Source organism: Trachemys scripta, chromosome 5 (genome assembly GCF_013100865.1).
Source record: "Trachemys scripta elegans isolate TJP31775 chromosome 5, CAS_Tse_1.0, whole genome shotgun sequence".
NCBI classification, from domain to species: Eukaryota; Metazoa; Chordata; order Testudines; family Emydidae; genus Trachemys; species Trachemys scripta.
In genome coordinates, this window is record NC_048302.1 from 110,560,414 (window position 1) to 110,578,741 (window position 18,328).

The following is an 18,328-nucleotide window of genomic DNA, read 5'->3' on the forward strand; positions in this document are numbered from 1 at the left end:
CTTTGTCCAGTCTTATGTTGCATAGAAATATTGAAAAGCTGTAAGGCTGGGATTGGATCCCTCACTCCAGTTTAGGAAAAAGGATTGGCCCCTCCAATCACACTGTGTATGTCCTCTATATCCATCTCCTTTCAGAAATGGCCCCTTAACATATAAGATAGTACACTTGACTCCTGCAATTGATTCTGCATAAACTTCAGGGCCCTGTGGCCTCCTTGATGTCAGCAGTGCGGAGCGGGGGGCTGCTGTTCCTTGTCAGCTAAACTTACTAACACTTATGCACTTAATTGAGGACCAGATGTTGATCTTTTAATGCCTGCGTGGCAGTTCCCCTGAGCCTGAGTCTCTCCTGCACTGGCTGTGGGGCAAGCCAGGGCAGCAACCCCTGCATGGTGCACCAGGGGATCCATGGGGTGGGAACAAGTGAGATCCCCCGAAATCCAAACCTCTAACCCTGTGCCCCTCTGCGGGGGTAAGGGCTGGCCGGAGATGGGGGGAGGAGGCGCAGCTCAGAGGCAGGCGTGGGGCTGGCAGGCCAGTGAAGGGGCACAGGCTGCAGAACGCCCGGGGGAGGGGGCCAGCAGCCCGGAGGTGGGAGCGGGGCTGGCAGCCCGGGGGAGCGGCACAGGCTGCAGGCAGCCCGGGGGAGGGAGCGGGGCTGGCAGCCCGGGGGAGCGGCACAGGCTGCAGGCAGCCCGGGGGAGGGAGCGGGGCTGGCAGCCCCGCCCACCACGCCCCTTACCACGCCCCAGCGTTAGCTCATTGCGGTGCCTGGGGCGGACGGGCCCGAGCAGGGAAGCCAGCGGGGGCGGCGCCCGCAGTGCTGCCCTGACGGCTGAGGCCGCGCCCCCACTCCCGCAGCAGCCCGTCGGCAAAGAGGCTGCGCACGCTGCGAAGCGCTCCCACGGCCGTTGCGGCAGGCCGCTGTTCAGGTGGCCCCTGTCACGTGACGGGGGGCAAGGGCTACTCCCAGAGCGGCCTCGGCGGGTTGGGGCATGCGCAGAGCGGTTGTCGCTGCCGCTGCTAGTGCTGCTGCTCGCGCTGGTCACGGCGAGTCTCTATGGGGAGAACATGGCTCCCTTCCCCGACGAGGTGGATGTCTTCACGGCTCCGCACTGGCGGATGAAGCAGCTGGTCGGGCTCTACTGCGACAAGGTACCGGGCGGGAGGCGCGGGGAGCCCGCGGCCGGAGTGGGGTGGGACCTACACGCCCCCTGGGGAGGATTTACTGACTGCGCAGCTGTCACCGCCCCTCCCCCCGGGATAGGGCAGGGCCATGCGGCCCTCGCGGGCTGCCGAGCACCTCGTTCCGGCCCGATCCCCACGCAGCAGCCGCTGCTTCTTGCGCCAGCCCCGCGAGCGCGGCAACTTCCGCCTGCCCCAGCAGAAGTAACTGCGTCTGCTTCCCGCCCGCCCCCACTCTTCCCGGGTGGGGCGGTGTGTCCCCTTCCTCCTCCCGTCCCCCGCATCAGCCCTCCCCCCCCCAGTGTGCCCCCCCCCCCCCCCGAAAGCCCCCAGCAAGGCTTTGCTGATTTTTCCCAGCCGTGAAGAACAGAGTTTTTTTCTGGAGCCTCCCACCCCTCTCATTTTATAAGCTGAGATACATACTAGGGTTCCGAGTTGGGGCTACAGGGCCTTGTGTCGGTATCAGTGTCCTATGCAAGGATCCGCTGCAGGATTAGGGTCTCGTTGTGACATGTCTATGAAGTGAATTTCTCAAACCTAAAAAGGCTCGCTGTTTACATTGAAAAGCTTGCAATTTTATAAATCCGAGGTTCCCAAACTGGTCTGCTCACCCACTGGTGGCCTGCAGAGCAGCTGATGGCATTGCATGCTTGTGATGTTGACTTCTCTCATTTGAAGCTGCAAAACTGTATTGATGGTCACTTTTAAGAATACATTAAATACTTTCTTAATGTTACTTCTCCATGTAAGTAACCTCTATAGTTTCCACAGCCATGTTATGTGGGCACAATTGATCTGCCTGTTGTGAGAGGCCAGTCTGGTACTCTGTCCTACTATTGCAGGTACAGGCAATGTGGAGGGGGTCTGTGAGACACTCTTTAAAATGTTCTCCATGTTATGAAAAAGTTTGAGAACCCCAGACTGTAAAACACAGTCTTTGAGTGCTGTTGGCTTAGGCCTTAACACTCTTTTGTATTGCTCTTGGAATGCTCACACAATTTTATTAATGTACTTGCTTTTTCAACATTTCTACAAAGTTTTTACCAAATTAATCTGAGTATCCTAAAAGCACGCTGTAGTGATGCTGAACTGGTTGGACAGGAGTATGGGTTGTCAAATATTGACAAAATCTTGAATTCAACTGTCCTGTCTTGTGAATTTTTACTTTCTAATTTTCCAACATTTTCATGTAATAAACCATGGCCCAATTTTCACAAAATACATATGGGGGCAAATCTGGATTTACCATTTTAAGTGTTGGAAGATATATAAGATTGTCTTCTGTTAGCCATATTTCAGCTTCTTCTTTATCTGAACTCAACCTCTGACCTTTGTTTTTGAGATCAGTCATGTTGGATAGATGTGGAAAAGTTCCTAGCTGCTCTGAATTGTTTTTTGACTTTTGTTCTTATAAGGTTACAGTTCTTTGTTAATCAAATCAGGCTTCACTGTATGAATTATTCATAATTATTCTCAGGTTGTCTTCCATGTTCTACCAATCATGTCAATTTTGATTCTTTTAGTTCTTTCCTAATTTTTGTTTACATTATATGTTAACCTGTACATTTTTAAATCTGTCTGGAGGAGCACATTAAAGATCAAAGCATCTTTCCATTTCTTTACATTGAGGGCAGTTTATTAAGTTAGTGTCTTTACTTTTAGTTGTTACAACATAATCACAGATAAATCTTTGCCAAATTTTGGGGTGAAAAATGCTCCTGACTGAAACTGAAATGCTTCTGGAAGGCTTGGATCAGGGATTTTCATGATTAAATTGTGGCTACATTTTTGTGTCCACACAAACATTGAAACTATTTCACTATTAAGAGGTTATCAAAATAATCAACATTCTGATCTTCTATTTCAAAGACAAAATTTTGTTGAATGACACACTTGATTGTGAAGAAACTAATTTTTTTCTGCACTTAAGATGAGCCCAAATAATTTCTATCTTGCTGCGTAACACCTCTTAAGAATATTTTCATTTTACTTTAGAAAAATTCTTTCCATTATTTCAGTTTTCATCATTTCCTTTCATTTCATTCAACTGTAGACATGTTGAGTCAGAAACTCATGCAGTGATATTTGGTAATAACTAAACTCTAAGCAACAGAATACAGTGTTGATCAGCAGCTTTCACACTTAACTAGTTTTAGAAAAATCACGAAGCAAATTCAGCACTACTAAGACAGAAAAATAAGGTGAGTTAACTATCCTGCAGTTCTTACAGAAGATTCTAGATTTAAGTAAATCAGGCCTCCTTACAATTCACATCTTCATTTGCTATCCCTTCTTCAACATCCCAAGACTGTTGAATCCACTTACTAGCCATGCCCCTTACCATTGTCAGTGACTGCATTCACTCCTTTTCCCATCTTGGTTTCTGGACAATCCTACAACTTCTCTGTTATGCGTATTAGAAAATAACACTGATTCAGTGCTTCTATATCCTGGGAAATTTCCCAAAATCTGGGGATTTTTAACAGCATGTGTCCTGCAGTTTCCCAAGGTGAAACATTTTACTCAAAAATTCCCAGATTTTGGGAAATTTCCCAGGATATAGTGGTACTGGCTAGCACCAAAAATTTCCCAAACAGGTGAAAAATTCCCAGAGTCTGGGAATTTTGGGTTGGGAAAAATTGGCATCATGATATAGAAGCACTGCACTGATTTTATCATTTCTCTTAGATCTCTTTAGAATATTTTCATTCACACATGAAAATTGCAGCCAGTTTCTAATATAAAAACCTTTCAAATGTGTTGTGTTCATGTAAGTCAGAAGTCTAAAACATGGGAGAAACCAGTGAACCTACCATATCAGAGTGATTCAGAATCAGCCCCATCCCTGGCTCCTCACAACCCTGTCTCCTTCCACGCTCAAATCCTCCTAAGCAGCAACTGGTACCTCAGTTCTCTTCTCCCCCTCCTGCCAAAGCTGTCTAGCAGTAAAAAATTTTCTCACCTCTTTAGATCCCTTTTCCCTCCCTACTCTATCATGTTCTATCCTTCCAGATCACCTGCAGCTCTAGATTTTCCTCATTCCAGCCACAGCAGCCTCTTGTTTTCTCCTGTAGTCACTCAGCAGTTCATTTTCCCCCTGCCTTTTGCCTTCCCTGGCTCCAGCCTCAGCAGCTTCTCCTTTGCCCAGCCCCACTCCCAGCAGTTTTAGCAGGGCCTCCCTTCTTCCTTATCCACTCTACTTCCAGTAGTAATGGCCTCATCACCATCTCTGCTTCTGCCCCCAGTAGTAGCAGGAGGAGAGAAGAGAAGCTGCAGCCCTCTAAAAGTTGGAGGCTATAATTAGTGTCTTGCAGTATTTATTGAGGTATTATGCAATTATCCCACAACACACTGCATAGTGTCTGAAAGAACTCATTCAAGTCAGGGTTTACTTCGCAATTTGTTAGAATATCTTCGTTTTCAGTATGTTTTTGCAGGTAGTGTCTCCCAAAATGGGGGATTAAGCAAAAGTGGGGTATTTTCTCGATGTCCCCTTTCAACATGACTGTCTTAGGCCTGGTCCCCACTAAGTCCCCACTTCGGACTAAGGTACGCAAATTCAGCTACGTTATTAACGTAGCTGAATTTGCGTACCTTAGTCCGAACTTACCGCGGTCCAGACGCGGCAGGAAGTCTCCCCCAGTCGATGCCGCGTGCTCCTCTCGGCGAGCTGGAGTACCGGCGCCGACTGTGAGCACTTCCGGGATCGATTTATCGCGTCTTAACCAGACGCGATAAATCGATCCCAGAACATCGATTGCGTGCCGCCGGACCCTCCGGTAAGTGAAGACAAGGCCTTGGAGACCCACATTAGGGAATTGTCTGACTGACAAAGGGAGACAGAAACTGCAGGAATGTTTCTGTAATGGTGAGTCACCATAGCAGTCGAAACATGCCCTGGTACTGCTTTCTTTTTGCCCTTGATCCTCATCCTTCATACACATTTGATATAGAGACTAAAAGCTTTGTCTGTAAATTATTAGATCTGTTAGTTCCTAGTGTAGTTCCTCCAGTGAAACTATAGTGCGTAGACCAAGCTCAGGCATCTCAGTGGTAAAAATAGCTGAGTCATATGTTCACTATAGTTTCCACTGGTAGAGCTGCACCTATTGAAAATTAGGCCTTTGAAAAATCCTAGTGCAGACACATCCTAATAGTCTCTCATGCTACTGAGCGGGGTACAAATGTGAAACCAGAATGAGTTGCTGTGCTCGATTTCAGTGCAAGACTTCACCCAGTTGATAGTTACTTTGCTTTGGGTAGTTCTGCCCAACAGCAGCATTGGCAAATAATGCAAAATATCCTCCTAGAAAATCAGCAGACTTGCTGAAATGTTTGTTTCCATCTCTACTGTGCTCCCCCCAACCTTTGAAATTATCTGCATGATCATCAGCCCTTCTAAAACAAAAATGTCGCCTTAATCTTTATTTGTTTAAATGTAGTGGCTTTTTATTAAACTTTACTAAAGCCTTTAATGGAATCGCAAAGCAATTGATAATTTTATGTGTAAAGGAGGATAGCCTTGTATCTATTGAGTTACAGGCTCTGAGATTGTGAGTTCTATTTAGAGCTCTGTCATGGACTTGGGACAAATCCTGTCCTGCTTATCACACTAGGCATAGCATAGGATGGGCTGCTTTGACTTATGGTGGCTTGATGCATCTGAATAGTTGGGAGTGTTAGGTGCATTAGCTGGTTCTCTTACCATTCATCTGGCACCCCTATGCTTGGGAATGGGGAGGTAATATACTATCTTAGTGCTCCAGTTATTTCTGATGACTGGTTAACGTGGCTTTGCAGCCCCTAGAAGCTGAGCTACTGTAAAGATTCCACCATGGAGCCCAGAATCAGGCCCTTGAAGTGTGACCTTGAACCTTGTCCTTACTCTGTTCCTCAGTTTCTTCATCTATAAAATGGAAATAACAGTATTTAGCCACTGCACTAGGGGGTTGTGAGGATAAATTCACTAATGCCTGTAAAGTGCTTTGATTTCCTTGGTGTTACATAAACATTAGCTAGTGTTACATAAAATTAGAACATTGAGAATTATTGAATATGTTAAAGATCATGGCTAGTTAATAGTCTGACTTCTTCTAAGATTTAAGATCCTGTTCTACCATGAGAAATGGTATGTTAAAATTAGGCTTGGTAGAATTTGATTTTAATGTGTGACTGTTGGTAAACATTGATTTCAGCTGTCACACTGAAATTGACACCGCCTCCCCTCAAAAGAAAAAAAAAAACAGCCCCCCAAACAGTTGATAACAGTGGGCGTACCTGCAGATTGGGTGGCGATGGCTATGGAAGGAACCCTCTGTAGTCTTGCTGTCACAGGAGTGAGGGAACAGGGCCATGACAGTAGAGTAGCAGAGGGCTCCCTGCACAGCTGTGGGGTTGGTGAACCCTGATACTGGTAGGCACAAGGTACTGGGGAGGCTGCAGTTTCCTGGCCTAGCGGAGCAGACACCTCTGGCCAGGACTGTGCAAGGAAGAGTCCTTGTTATCCCTGGCCACAGAGGAGACCATCTCGCTGCTGAATAGCTCTGGCCACTGGCAGGAGTCATTCAGCAGCAGGGTGACTTCCATGCAGCTCAGGATTTGTCTTCCTATTCATCCTCCTATTCACAGGCCTGGCCTCCTATTCACACACTCAGCTGTGCCCTGCCAAGACCCCAGCCTTCCCCACACCTGGTACCTGGAGGGAACCAGTATCACCAGCCCTGTGGCTTTGCAGGAACCCCTCTGCAGCTTTGCTGTCATGCTCCCACTCACTCATTCACTAGCCATGAGTGTGGGAGCTGTCCCTGGGCGGGAACAGTTTAGCATCGGTATGGCCTCCCCCTTGGCCAGGACTTGTTATCCTCCTTCAAGTCCTGGTTGTGGGGGGTCTGTGCTCAAGACCAGAACAACTGCAGCCTCCCCTGCACCTTGTGCCCTGGTGTCTTGGGCCCCTCGGCTACACAGGGAGCCCCCTGCTGCCCCATTGTCAGCATTGCCCTGACCCCAACCCTACCCTCCCACAACTGTAAAAATAAATATACTTAGAAACAGGATAAAAACGTAAATAAAAATTGGAAAAAAACCTTAAATAAAACGTAACAAAAATAATCTAAATTAGAAAAAAATAAAAATCAAGTTCTACCAAGACAAATGAAATGCTAGTTTATTCATAACTGCTTCCTGGTTGTATCAAAGCTGTATCTGCCTACAGTGTCTAAAATGAGCTTTTACTGTTTTGTTTTGTTTTGTTTTAATCATGTTAAGCTGCACCCAAAAAAGAGAAATTTACATCGGCATAGCTATGTGTCTCAGGGCTGTGAAAAATCCACACTCCTCAGAGACATAGCTATGCTCACCTAACCCCAGTATAGACAGTGCTAGGTCAATGGAAGAATTCATTAGTTGACCTAGCTAACACCTCTCGGGGAGGTGGATTAACTACAGCAATGGGAGAATCTTACTCCTGGAGGAATTGTGTGCCAAAAAATTAAAAATTCTGCCTACAATATTTTAAAATTCTGCATATTTTATCAGAATAACACAATATAATCACATCAGTTTAAATTATTTTGGTAATTTATTTCAGAATATCTGTCCAGGTATGTTTGTAACAATGTAGACAACAAAAACTGTTCAGGAAATGTTTTTTGACACACAGGTTGCTTATTAGGCATATTAATACAGAACTTTTAGTAATTCATTTAAATTACAATACAGAAATACGTTTCCCACACCCCCTCAGAAGTAGTGCAAAGATTTGGGGGAATCAGGGGTAACCGAGGAGCTGAAGGAGAGGGAAGTAATTGCTGGGAGTCTGGATGTGAACTAGGTGGGTTGTTGGGTATGGGAGGGAGCAGTAGGGAACGTTGTTTTTTGGGGGGGGGCGATTGTTAGGGAGCCTCCCCCATGCAGACTCTGGCCGACTTGTAGCACCTCTCATTCAGTCAGACACATCTATCCCTGTCCCCATGTGTCCCTGAAAGTCCCTGTTCCCATGTGTCCCTGTTCCCATGTGTCCCTACACCCCCTACTCAGCTATGCTGTCCCTCCCTTCGCCCTGTCCCCATGTGTCCTTGTACCCCCACTCAACTACTCTGTACCCTCTCCCCCATCACCCGGTGTCCCTGCACCCCCAGTTAGCCACTCCTCCCTCCATCTGCTATGTGGCCCTGCACCTCTGCTCCCATTCAGCCCGCATTCCAGTCTGTGACCCCCCCCCGACCCCCAGGAGCCTCATGGGGCCCCATGCTGTTCGTCCCCTCATATCCTGTGCTCCTGATATGGCCCCACAGGCAGGGTGCTGTGAGGAATGCAGCGTCTTCTCTTCCCTATCCGCAGCTAGGGCTGCTCCTGTCAGGGAGCAGCTGCTCTCTGTTCTGGTGCCACAGCAGCCCCTGGTAGGGGAAAGGCACAACTACAGCACTTCTCCAGCTGAATGTATTTTCTGCTGGGAGGGAGGGGAGAGAATCTGTGCGGGACATGAATTCTGCGCATGTGCAGTGGCACAGAATTCCCCCGGGAGTAGACTCTCTCCTGTTGCTGTAGTGAGTGTCTATACTGAGATGTTACAGTGGCACAACTGCAGTGTAGCAGCTGTGCTGCTCTTGCAATTTAAGTGTGGACATACCTCTGGTTACCACTGCTCAGGGAGGTTGATTACCTATGTGGAAGTAGAGCAAGAACTGACAGGGATTTGAAGGGGATTTCAGTGCATACTATCTCTTCTGTGAGCAATATGGAGGTGATGTATGACACCTGCATGTGGCAGGGGTGGGGCGAGGGGTTCGGAGTGTGGGAAGGGACTCAGGGATGGGGCAGAGGGTTGGGGTGGGGGGAGGTGAGGATTCCAGCTGGGGGTGCAGGCTCTGGATGAGGGCTTTGGGGTGCAGGTGGCCCCATGGTTATAGCAGGGAAAGAGGACTCTCTCTTTTCCCTCCCGCCCCCCAGTGCTCTCTCCCTGCAGCAGCACCTGGGTTTGGAGGGAGAGGTGTCTCTTCCCACTGCAGCAGTTCTGGGGCTGGGGTCGCAGGATAGGCGCCTCTCTCCTGGCTGTGGCAGTCTGGGGCTGGGCTGGGTTGGGGCCAGGGGAGGAGTGCTTCTCCCCCCGGCTGCAGCAGGTCTAGGGCTGGGTTGGGTCCAGGGGAGGGGCACCTCTTGACACGGCTGGTCCGGGGCTGGGGGAGAAGCATCTCTCCCTGCCGCAGCCTTGAGCACCTGCGCAGCGCGTAATAGGCTGCTGTGCGGCCGCGCAGCTTAGAGGGAACTTAGATGTGCAGGGAGAGCACTAAAAATAGCAGTGTGAGGATTGGGGCTGCGGCTGGAGCCCAGGAACCCTGAAGCCTGGGGGATCCCAACTCTTTGCCAAGGGTAAAATGTGGTATTGTATGTCTACCCCATGGCCAGACTGAAAAGTCCTGAGACTACCCTGGACTGAAAGAGGTAACTGCAGTAGACAGGGAGACTGATCCCTCCATCCCCTAATCTCAGAATTTTTCTAAAGAGAAGGGTTTCTAAAAATGAGGTCTTGGCTCCTATTTGTATTTGGGGCAGCCACCATGTAATAATGTAGAATGAAATGTATATGTCTCTGGTGTACATATTTGTCCTTAATCTGTTCAGCTAAAATATATTTAAAAAAAGTTTAACTTTATCCTGTTGACTACTTCTATAGAGGTTAGGTAAACTTCGAATAAGTGACAGAATCATTGCGCTCATTTGCACAGTACAGCTTGTAATGCAATGTAGGCTATGCTGACCTGGCGTTGCATAACTACTTGTCAGCCACTCAACATGTTTCACTTGCATCACAAGTGGTTGCCAAGAAAGTGACAATACGGGAAACTAGAATCACATATGTACCACTCTTACAAAATTTGAATTGCCTTGTAAATTATGAGAAAGATTGCATATATAAGAAATAGCTATTAGTTTAGGTGTGGCAGTATCATTATCGTTGTTATACATGTAGGCTCCTCTATTCCCATTTTTCATGATTAAGTAAATTAAAATATTTCTGTTATTGCTCTTTTCACCTGAAAAGTCTTGATCTTTTGTTATCGGTGTCATGCAGGGACACGAGCTCAAGTCACATGCTGGATAATGCATTATTAATTCTAAATAAAACTTTATCCAGCATTATGATTGCATTTCCTTTTATGAATGTAAAATCTTCAGAAGTGTTATGACTCGCATAGCAATTCTAACACAGCGTATATAGATATTTAGTATGTTGTACTGCTGTGTTATGCAGAGCTTCAGGATAATTTTTTTGGTTTGATAGAACCACCAGAAATCTTAACTATCCGCTCTAAATATTTGCTGTTACAAGCTTCAAGTTCTTTCAAATTATCGCATACTGACTACCCATAGGAATAAAAGCTCTTTCTGAAGTAGATTCAAAAGATGAGGATGATGAAGCCTCATCAGTGAGGTCTGGGGAAAATATTAGATGAAAGGCGTAGATCGGTTTCCTGGCTGCTAGGTAAGGAAAAAGTATAGGGATTTCTGCCAGGAATGCTGGCCCAGAGCCCTGGCTGACAGTTTATATCGGTCTCTGGCTAATAAATGTCCAATGTCCACACTAGTTGATTGAAGGGAGAAGAAACTTTGTCATCTTTTTTGTTGCTCCAAGGAGGGGTCGGGCTCAGATTCTCTTCCTTGTCCTTTTGCCTAGCAGCCAAGAGGATATATCTACCCATCTCCTGGCTTTTTTTTTTCTTCATGGAAAGTAGTTCCCATGAATAACTCCATTGCCTGTCTCTGCAACTATTCATAGCTTTCGTAGGGAATAGCAGTGTGTGTTTGTTGACAATTTTATTGCTTCCTATAGGATTTTGAATAGCAGCCGTGGTACTGACCAGTCGATTAATTTCATTGTGCAGTTGGCAAAACTGAGATAAATTTTGTCTACGTTTTACATAAACAATCTTTTAAAAACTAGAGCATGTACTTTTTATTAAATTAGAATTTAAACTGAAAAAAATTGGCTTAGTTTCCACAATTTGCTAGGGAAAGCTTTCAACTTGCCACTTACAAGTACAGTCCTGCTTTGCTCCTGTCTGTTTGTTTAGGACTACAGTTGTCTAAAAGAATCAGTGTATTTCTTGCATACAGTGTATGATAACAGAAGAAATTAAAATAAAAATACAAATATCCTGAATGCTTAATAGTACCTCCTTCATTAAAAGTTCTTTGTCAAAATGTTGTCACTGTTAGGATGACCTTAACTGTTCATTTCCAGACTACACAGGATTTGTACTTTTTTAATTTTTGTCTTTAAATATAATTTGGAATGTGCTGTCTTTCTCGCTCCCTTTGCTAAAACTGAATATGGTTATTTCAAGGGATTTCCCCCCTATATACAGTTTATTCCAAGGGTTCTCAAACTTCATTGCACCACAACCCCTTTCTGACAACAAAAATTGCCAGAAAGAGGGGACTGAAGCCTGAGCCCGCTCAAGCTCTGGCGCCCCAAGGGGGATGCCAAAGCCAAAGGACTTCAACCCTGGACGGGGGGGACTTTAACCTGAGCACTGCCACCCAGGGCTGAAGCCCTCAGGTTTTGACTTCAGCCCCAGGCAGTGGGACTGAGGCTTCAGCCAGCCTTGGAGACCCCATTAAAATAAGGTTTGACCTGCTTTGTGGTCCCAACCCATAGTTTGCGAACTGCTGGTTTATTCTTATAAACATTTTAAGAAGGTAAGGTGGAAACTGTCAGTACTTAAATATTGCACAGTAAATGTACAGTATATGCCTTTTGCAAAGTAAGACGCTTCTACTCAGGATGAGTACTGCTCATATATTCTTTCTGCAGTATTAGTGTAAATAGTTCAATTTGTCCCCAGTGGCTTGTAACATTTCTAAACATGGGATTAGATGTTCAAAGCTTACTAAGGGATTTAGGCATTCAGCTACCATTGAAAATGAAGGTAATTGTGTGGTTAAATTCTTATTTGACTTTGAAAATCTCAGCCATAGTGAATAAGGATTTTAACAATAGTTACTCATTATGTAATTTTTTTTTCATGATTATTAGTGTTCAGTATGGATGCTTTAGTATTATGCTTCACACTGTTAGTGTCCAAATGCACTTAAGTAGCATGAAGCAGAACCATACTTCAGATATTTACAAAAATCTTTTTGGCTTGGAGATTGTGTAGCGTTTTTTGTCATTGTCAGCTGACTATTTCTGCTGGTAAGTAATTTTTTTCACATCTTAGCTCATATTAAAATGGCAAAAAATCACTTATGAAGATAGCAAAACTTGTCATTATTGTACTAATGTTTTCAAAAGTGAGCTTAATATGGACATTCTTACAATAAATATTCACTAAGTTACAGTATGTAAAATGGTACCAGTATTAGAAATAATGGTAGCAGAAATCCCGGAAGAGGGTGTCAGCTGGGTTGTCTTAAATTGTAGGCTAATTTAGCAGTTAGCTAAGCTATATAGGACAATTCTATTCTAAAATAGGGTACCATATCATGAGTTCTGTATAATTGTTCTGTAACCGCTTACCTTGAATCTGTGACTTAGACATTGAGACCGAAGGATGGCATTTTCAAAAATGCTCAGCATTGGCCTAACTTTGCTTTCATTGAAGTCAATGGTTGACTTCAGTGAAAGCAGAGGTAGGCCAATGCTTAGTGTTTTTGAAAAACACCCAAACTTTTCAGAAGAAACTGGAATATCATAGAACTGGAAGGGACCTCGAGAGGTCATCTAGTTCAGTCCCCTGCACTCAAGGCAGGACTAAGTATTATCTAGAACATCCCTGACAGGTGTTTGTCTAACCTGCTCTTGAAAATCTCCAATGATGGAGATTCCACAACCTCACTAGGCAATTTATTCCAGTGCTTAACCACTCGGACAGTTAGGAAGTTTTTCCTAATGTCCAAACTAAACCGCCCTTGCTGCAATTTAAGCCCGTTGCTTCTTGTCCTGCCCTCAGAGGTTAAGAAGAACAATTTTTCTCCCTCCTCCATGTGACAGCCATTTATGTACTTGAAAACTGTTATCATGTCCCCTCTGTCTTCTCTTTTCCAGACTAAACAAACCCGATTTTTTCAATCTTCCCACATAGGTCATGTTTTCTAGACCTTTAATCATTTTTGTTGTTCTTCTCTGGACATTCTCCAATTTGTTCACATCTTTCCTGAAATGTGGTGCCCAGAACTGGACATAGTACTCCAGTTGAGGCCTAATCAGCACGGTGTAGAGCAGAAGAATTACTTCTTGTGTCTTGCTTACAATACTCCTGCATACATCCCAGAATGTTTGCTTGGTTGTTTTTTTGCAACTGTTACTCTGTTGACTCATATTTAGCTTGTGATCCAATATGACCCCCAGATCCCTTTCCACAGTACTCCTTCCTAGGCACTAATTTCCTATTTTGTATGTGTGCAACTGATTGTTCCTTCCTAAGTGGAGTAATTTGCATTTGTCCATATTGAATTTCATCCTATTTACTTTAGACCATTTCTCCAGTTTGTCCAGATCATTTTGAATTTTAATCCTCTCCTCCAAAGCACTTGCAACCCCTCCCACCTTGGTAGCATCTGCAAACTTTATAAGTGTACTCTCTATGCCATTATCTATTGGGGGAGGGGGGGGTGGGATAGCTCAGTGGTTTGAGCATTGGCCCAGGGTTGAGAGTTCAATCCTTGAGGGGGCCACTTAGGGATTTGGGGCAAAATCAGTACTTGGTCCTGCTAGTGAAGGCAGGGGGCTGGACTCAATGACCTTTCAGGGTCCCTTCCAGTTCTATGAGATAGGTATATCTCCATATATTATATTATTTAAATCGTTGATGAAGATATTCAACAGAATTGGATCCAGAACCAATTTCTGCAGGACCCCACTCGTTATGCCCTTCCAGCATGACGGTGAACCCCTGATAACTACTCTCGGAATGATTTTCCAGCCAGTTATGCGCCCACCTTATAGTAGCTCCATCTAGGTTGTACTTTCCTAGTTTGTTTATGAGAAGGTCGTGAAAGACAGTATCAAAAGCCTTACTAAAGTCAAGATATACCACATCTATCACCCCCCCCCCCCCCCCCCAAGACTTTTACCCTGTCAAAGAAAGCTATCAGGTTGGTTTGACACGATTTGTTCTTGACAAATCTACGCTGACTGTTATTTATCACCTTATTATCTTCTAAGTGTTTGCAAATTGATTGCTTAATTATTTGCTCCATTGTATGGTTCCGCTTCTTTAGTTTAGGTGTATCAGTATCATATTATGTAATGGGTTATTTACCCACTGAATTTAAAGCTGGGATGAGGGACAAACAGTGCATATGAGTAGACCTACCAAATTCATGGTTCATTTTGGTCAATTTCACAGTCATAGGATTTTAAATATTGTAAATGTCATGATTTCAGCTATTTAAATCTGAAATTTCACAGTGTTGTAATTGTTTGGCTCCTAACCAAAAATGATGGGGGAGGGGGAACACAAGGTTATTGTGGATGGGAGGGGTTGCAGTGTTGCTACCCTGCCACCAGCAGCAGTCCAGAAGTAAGTGCTGCCTTCAGAGGAGGGCAGCTGGAGAGCAGCGGCTCCTGGCTGGGCTCCCAACACTGAAGAAAGATCCGCTGCCAGCAGCAGCACCAAAGTAAGGATGGCATGGTATGGTATTGCCACCTTACTTCTTCGCTGCTGCCTGCAGAGCTGGGCCCCCAGTCAGCAGCCACCACTCCAGCAGCCCAGCTCTGAAGGCAGCAGCACAGAAGTAAGGGTGGAATGGTATAGTATGGTATTGCCACCCTTCTGTGCTGCTGCTGGCAGGGTGTTGCCTTCAGAGCTGGGTGCCTGGCCAACAGCCACCACTCTCCACTTGCCTAGCTCTGAAGGCAGTGCAGAAATAAGGGTGGCAATACTGTGACCCCCCCCAAATAACCTTGTGATCCCCCTGCAACTCCCTTTTGGGTCAGGATCCCCAATTTGAGAAACACCAGTCTCCCCGCTGAAACCTGTATAGTATAGGGTAAAAGCACACACAAGACCAGATTTCATGGTCTGTGACATGTTTTTCATGGCCATGAATTTGGTAGGGCCCTACGTATGAGAAATGGGAGTTGCGTATGCTACTTTAGATGCTAACTTGACTTGCAAGGATTAAAAAAAAAAAAAAATCCAGAGGGACAATTAGCCTCTCTTTCTTATAGCTTTCCAAGACCAACTTCTCCAACAACAATGATTTTCGGGCTCTTCTGCAATCACTGTATGCCACGTTCAAGGAATTTAAAATGCACGAGCAGATTGAAAATGAATACATCATTGGCTTACTTCAGCAGCGCAGTCGGACTGTGTATAACGTTCATTCGGACAACAAACTCTCAGAGATGCTTAGTCTCTTTGAGAAAGGGCTGAAGAATGTGAAGGTAAGCTGCCAAAAATAGGCTAAAAGAAGTACTTGTTTAGGTTTTAATTGTGTAATAAGGGAAACTTGCTAAGATTAGTCATTGGTCTGCTTCATTTATTTGATGAGAAACTTTAGAAAACAAAGAATTGGATTATACTCAGGCTTTCTTAGCATGTTACTACAACTTTATGGTCTCAGTAAGCAGAAACTGCAGAGCAAGTTTCATCATTTAGCATAGCTGTTAAATGAATCTTTTTCTCTCTCTCATTTTATATATATATAACTTGAACATAAATTAGATTGTTAGAATTATATATAGATATCTCCCTCTATATATTAGACAGATAAAAGATTAAAATGCTACAAAGCAAAATGCTACTGACACAATATTTTTGTTCTTGTAAAGAGAATAGTTATGAATACAGAGGAAAGCCTAGAAGATGACTAATAAGTATTATATAGGAGAAATTTTGAAAACTTTCTTTGAAATCACAAAACTCAAACCTGAAAATTTAAAATGAGATTAATTTAACAGCTACTTGATTAAATATACACTTCAGTTTCTGCTTACTGAGACCATAAATCTTTTCCTAACATGCCCCAAAAGCCTGAGTAATCTAATTAATTGTTTTATAAAGATATACACATCTCTTGTATGAAGGTAATTACATTTATTATGGTCTTTTACTTCTCCTGCACTTGGCCCTCTAATTCATTTTGCCCAGGATTGCTCTAACATTCCAGTGCTGAGTAGCTGTAAATGATTACCATCTTTTTGGTTTTGTTTTCAAATCAACCTTTGACAAATGTTTTTTTTATTCCAAATGTGGAATTTCCTCTGCTGTGCCCTTCCCATTCTTCTTCTTTTTGTTCGCCTCACCTTTTGGAATGAAAACTTGGGTCTCCATTGATCATTTGACATCCTATATTAAACTTGCCAAAGCAGATGCTCTGTAGTTATGTTAAAAATGTTAACTTATCACTTTTGATCATAGTCACTAAATGTCGGTCTGGACACTCGGTCTCAGTAAAAGGAACCAAGTAGACTGTTTTTCTCTCCCTTTATGTTTTTGTTGCTACAGAGTGTCAAAAAGGCGAGACTTTTTGAACTCTAACCAGTATTTCTAGGGTTGTCATACTTGGGGAACACCTTGTCCAATTCACCTCACATTGTGTAGAAATAGTTTACTTTGGCCCCTGGCGTAACCTGCCAGTGGAGTCCAGTATGCCACACTGTAAAGCTGGGATGTGGGAAGGTAGAATTGGGCTGATAGTGGAAACTCATTGCACCTTGATGTAAATGACCCTAGTTGGTTGGTGATGCTGTTGAAACCTTGTTTAATCTGCGCTTGGTTTATCTCTTACTTCTGAATTTTGCCTACATAGGAAGTTGTAGTCAGACATATGTAAACTACGTGTTGTGTACTACTAACTACAGCTGGGCAAAAAACTTTTTTTGATCACTGGCAGGTCTCAAAAAGTGAAGGAATTTTTTTTTTCCAGGTGAACCCAAAACTTTTTTTTTTTGAGTTTTCAATTAATCAAAAAGTTGGGAAAACTTCATTTCATGTAAAAACAAAACAAAAAGTCCCTTTGATACCAAATGAAACATTTTGTTTAAATTTTGGGCACTTTTTTAACCATTTTTCAATAAAAGGAAATGTAATGAATGGCTAGATTCACAAAACAGAAGTGGGGATATCCCCATTATACCCAATAACCTGGTGGTTAGGGCACTCACATGGGATGTGGGAGATGTACATTTGAAACTCTGCTCTAAAACGAGGACATGAACCCAGGTCTTTCACACTCCAGGTGCGTTCTATACCCACCAGGCTATTAGCTATTCTGGTGTTGGTCTCTCTCATTCTCTTGTGAAAGCAGTTCCACTTCATATCAATAATTAATCATGAATTGGGCCAGAGAGAGTGAAAATGGATGTGTAACCTGGTGGTTAGGGCCCTCAACTAGGAGGACACCATTCAGTCCCTGCTCCAGTGAATGATTGTTTATACAGAGTGGAATGGTTTCTACAGGGGAGACACTGAAGGCCCTACCCAGAATAGTCAATAGTCTGGTGGCTAGGGAATTAACCTGGGATGTTGTAAACCTGGCTTCAAATCCCTGCTTCAGGATGGAGGTTTAAACCTGAGTCTCCCACATCCCAGGCGAGTGTCCTAACCACTGGGTCTGAGGGGACCACCACAGTTTTGTGAATCTAGCCTGACATTTTGGAAACAATTTGCTGAAACTGACATGACAAAATAAGGAAATAACCATTTAACAACCAACCCCCATCTTCATCTTCTTGCTTCTCAGATATTGTCATCAATTTTTACTGGCTTCTTATGTAGAAAACTAACCTAAAAAGAGAAACGGGAATTTTGGGACAATTTTGGTAAATACTTTGCTAGAGCTATTTGATCTGCTTTGAATTAAACAGGTTGGACTGCACTTGTGTTTTTCTCTGCAGTATTGTTATGTTAACTTTGAATAGATACATTTGTTTGTAGAAATCAGTTTTAAGAAAAGTGTAAAAATTAAGATTTCAGCATGTTTCCTCTCCTGCATTAGTTTTTTTTTTGTATCTGAGCCCATGACCACATTACTGATATTGGCTATCATACACAGTACTGGAAATTTCTCAGTCCACCTATTGGGTATTGTAGCTCAACAGAATAAAGATATTAGCCTTGTATTGTTTACTTTTTTTTTTTTTCAACACAGGAAAAAAACACCAAACTGTGTGTGTACGTACACACACACACACACA

The 18,328-nt window shown here is 43.9% G+C and overlaps 1 protein-coding gene across 2 annotated transcripts in view; it reads left to right on the forward strand.

The window, feature by feature from the left end:
• Nucleotides 1-847: 847 nt before the first annotated feature.
• Nucleotides 848-18,328, forward strand: part of FBXL5 (F-box and leucine rich repeat protein 5) — a 56,295-nt gene continuing 38,814 nt past the window's right edge. Inside the window, exons 1-2 of one of the 2 annotated variants that reach the window (XM_034770964.1) lie at nucleotides 848-1,155; nucleotides 15,359-15,574. In XM_034770964.1, coding sequence (XP_034626855.1) covers nucleotides 1,072-1,155; nucleotides 15,359-15,574 — 300 coding nt within the window. In that variant the 5' untranslated portion in view covers nucleotides 848-1,071. The remainder of the gene's footprint in view (nucleotides 1,156-15,358; nucleotides 15,575-18,328) is intronic. The other variant, XM_034770963.1, reaches the window with a different exon arrangement.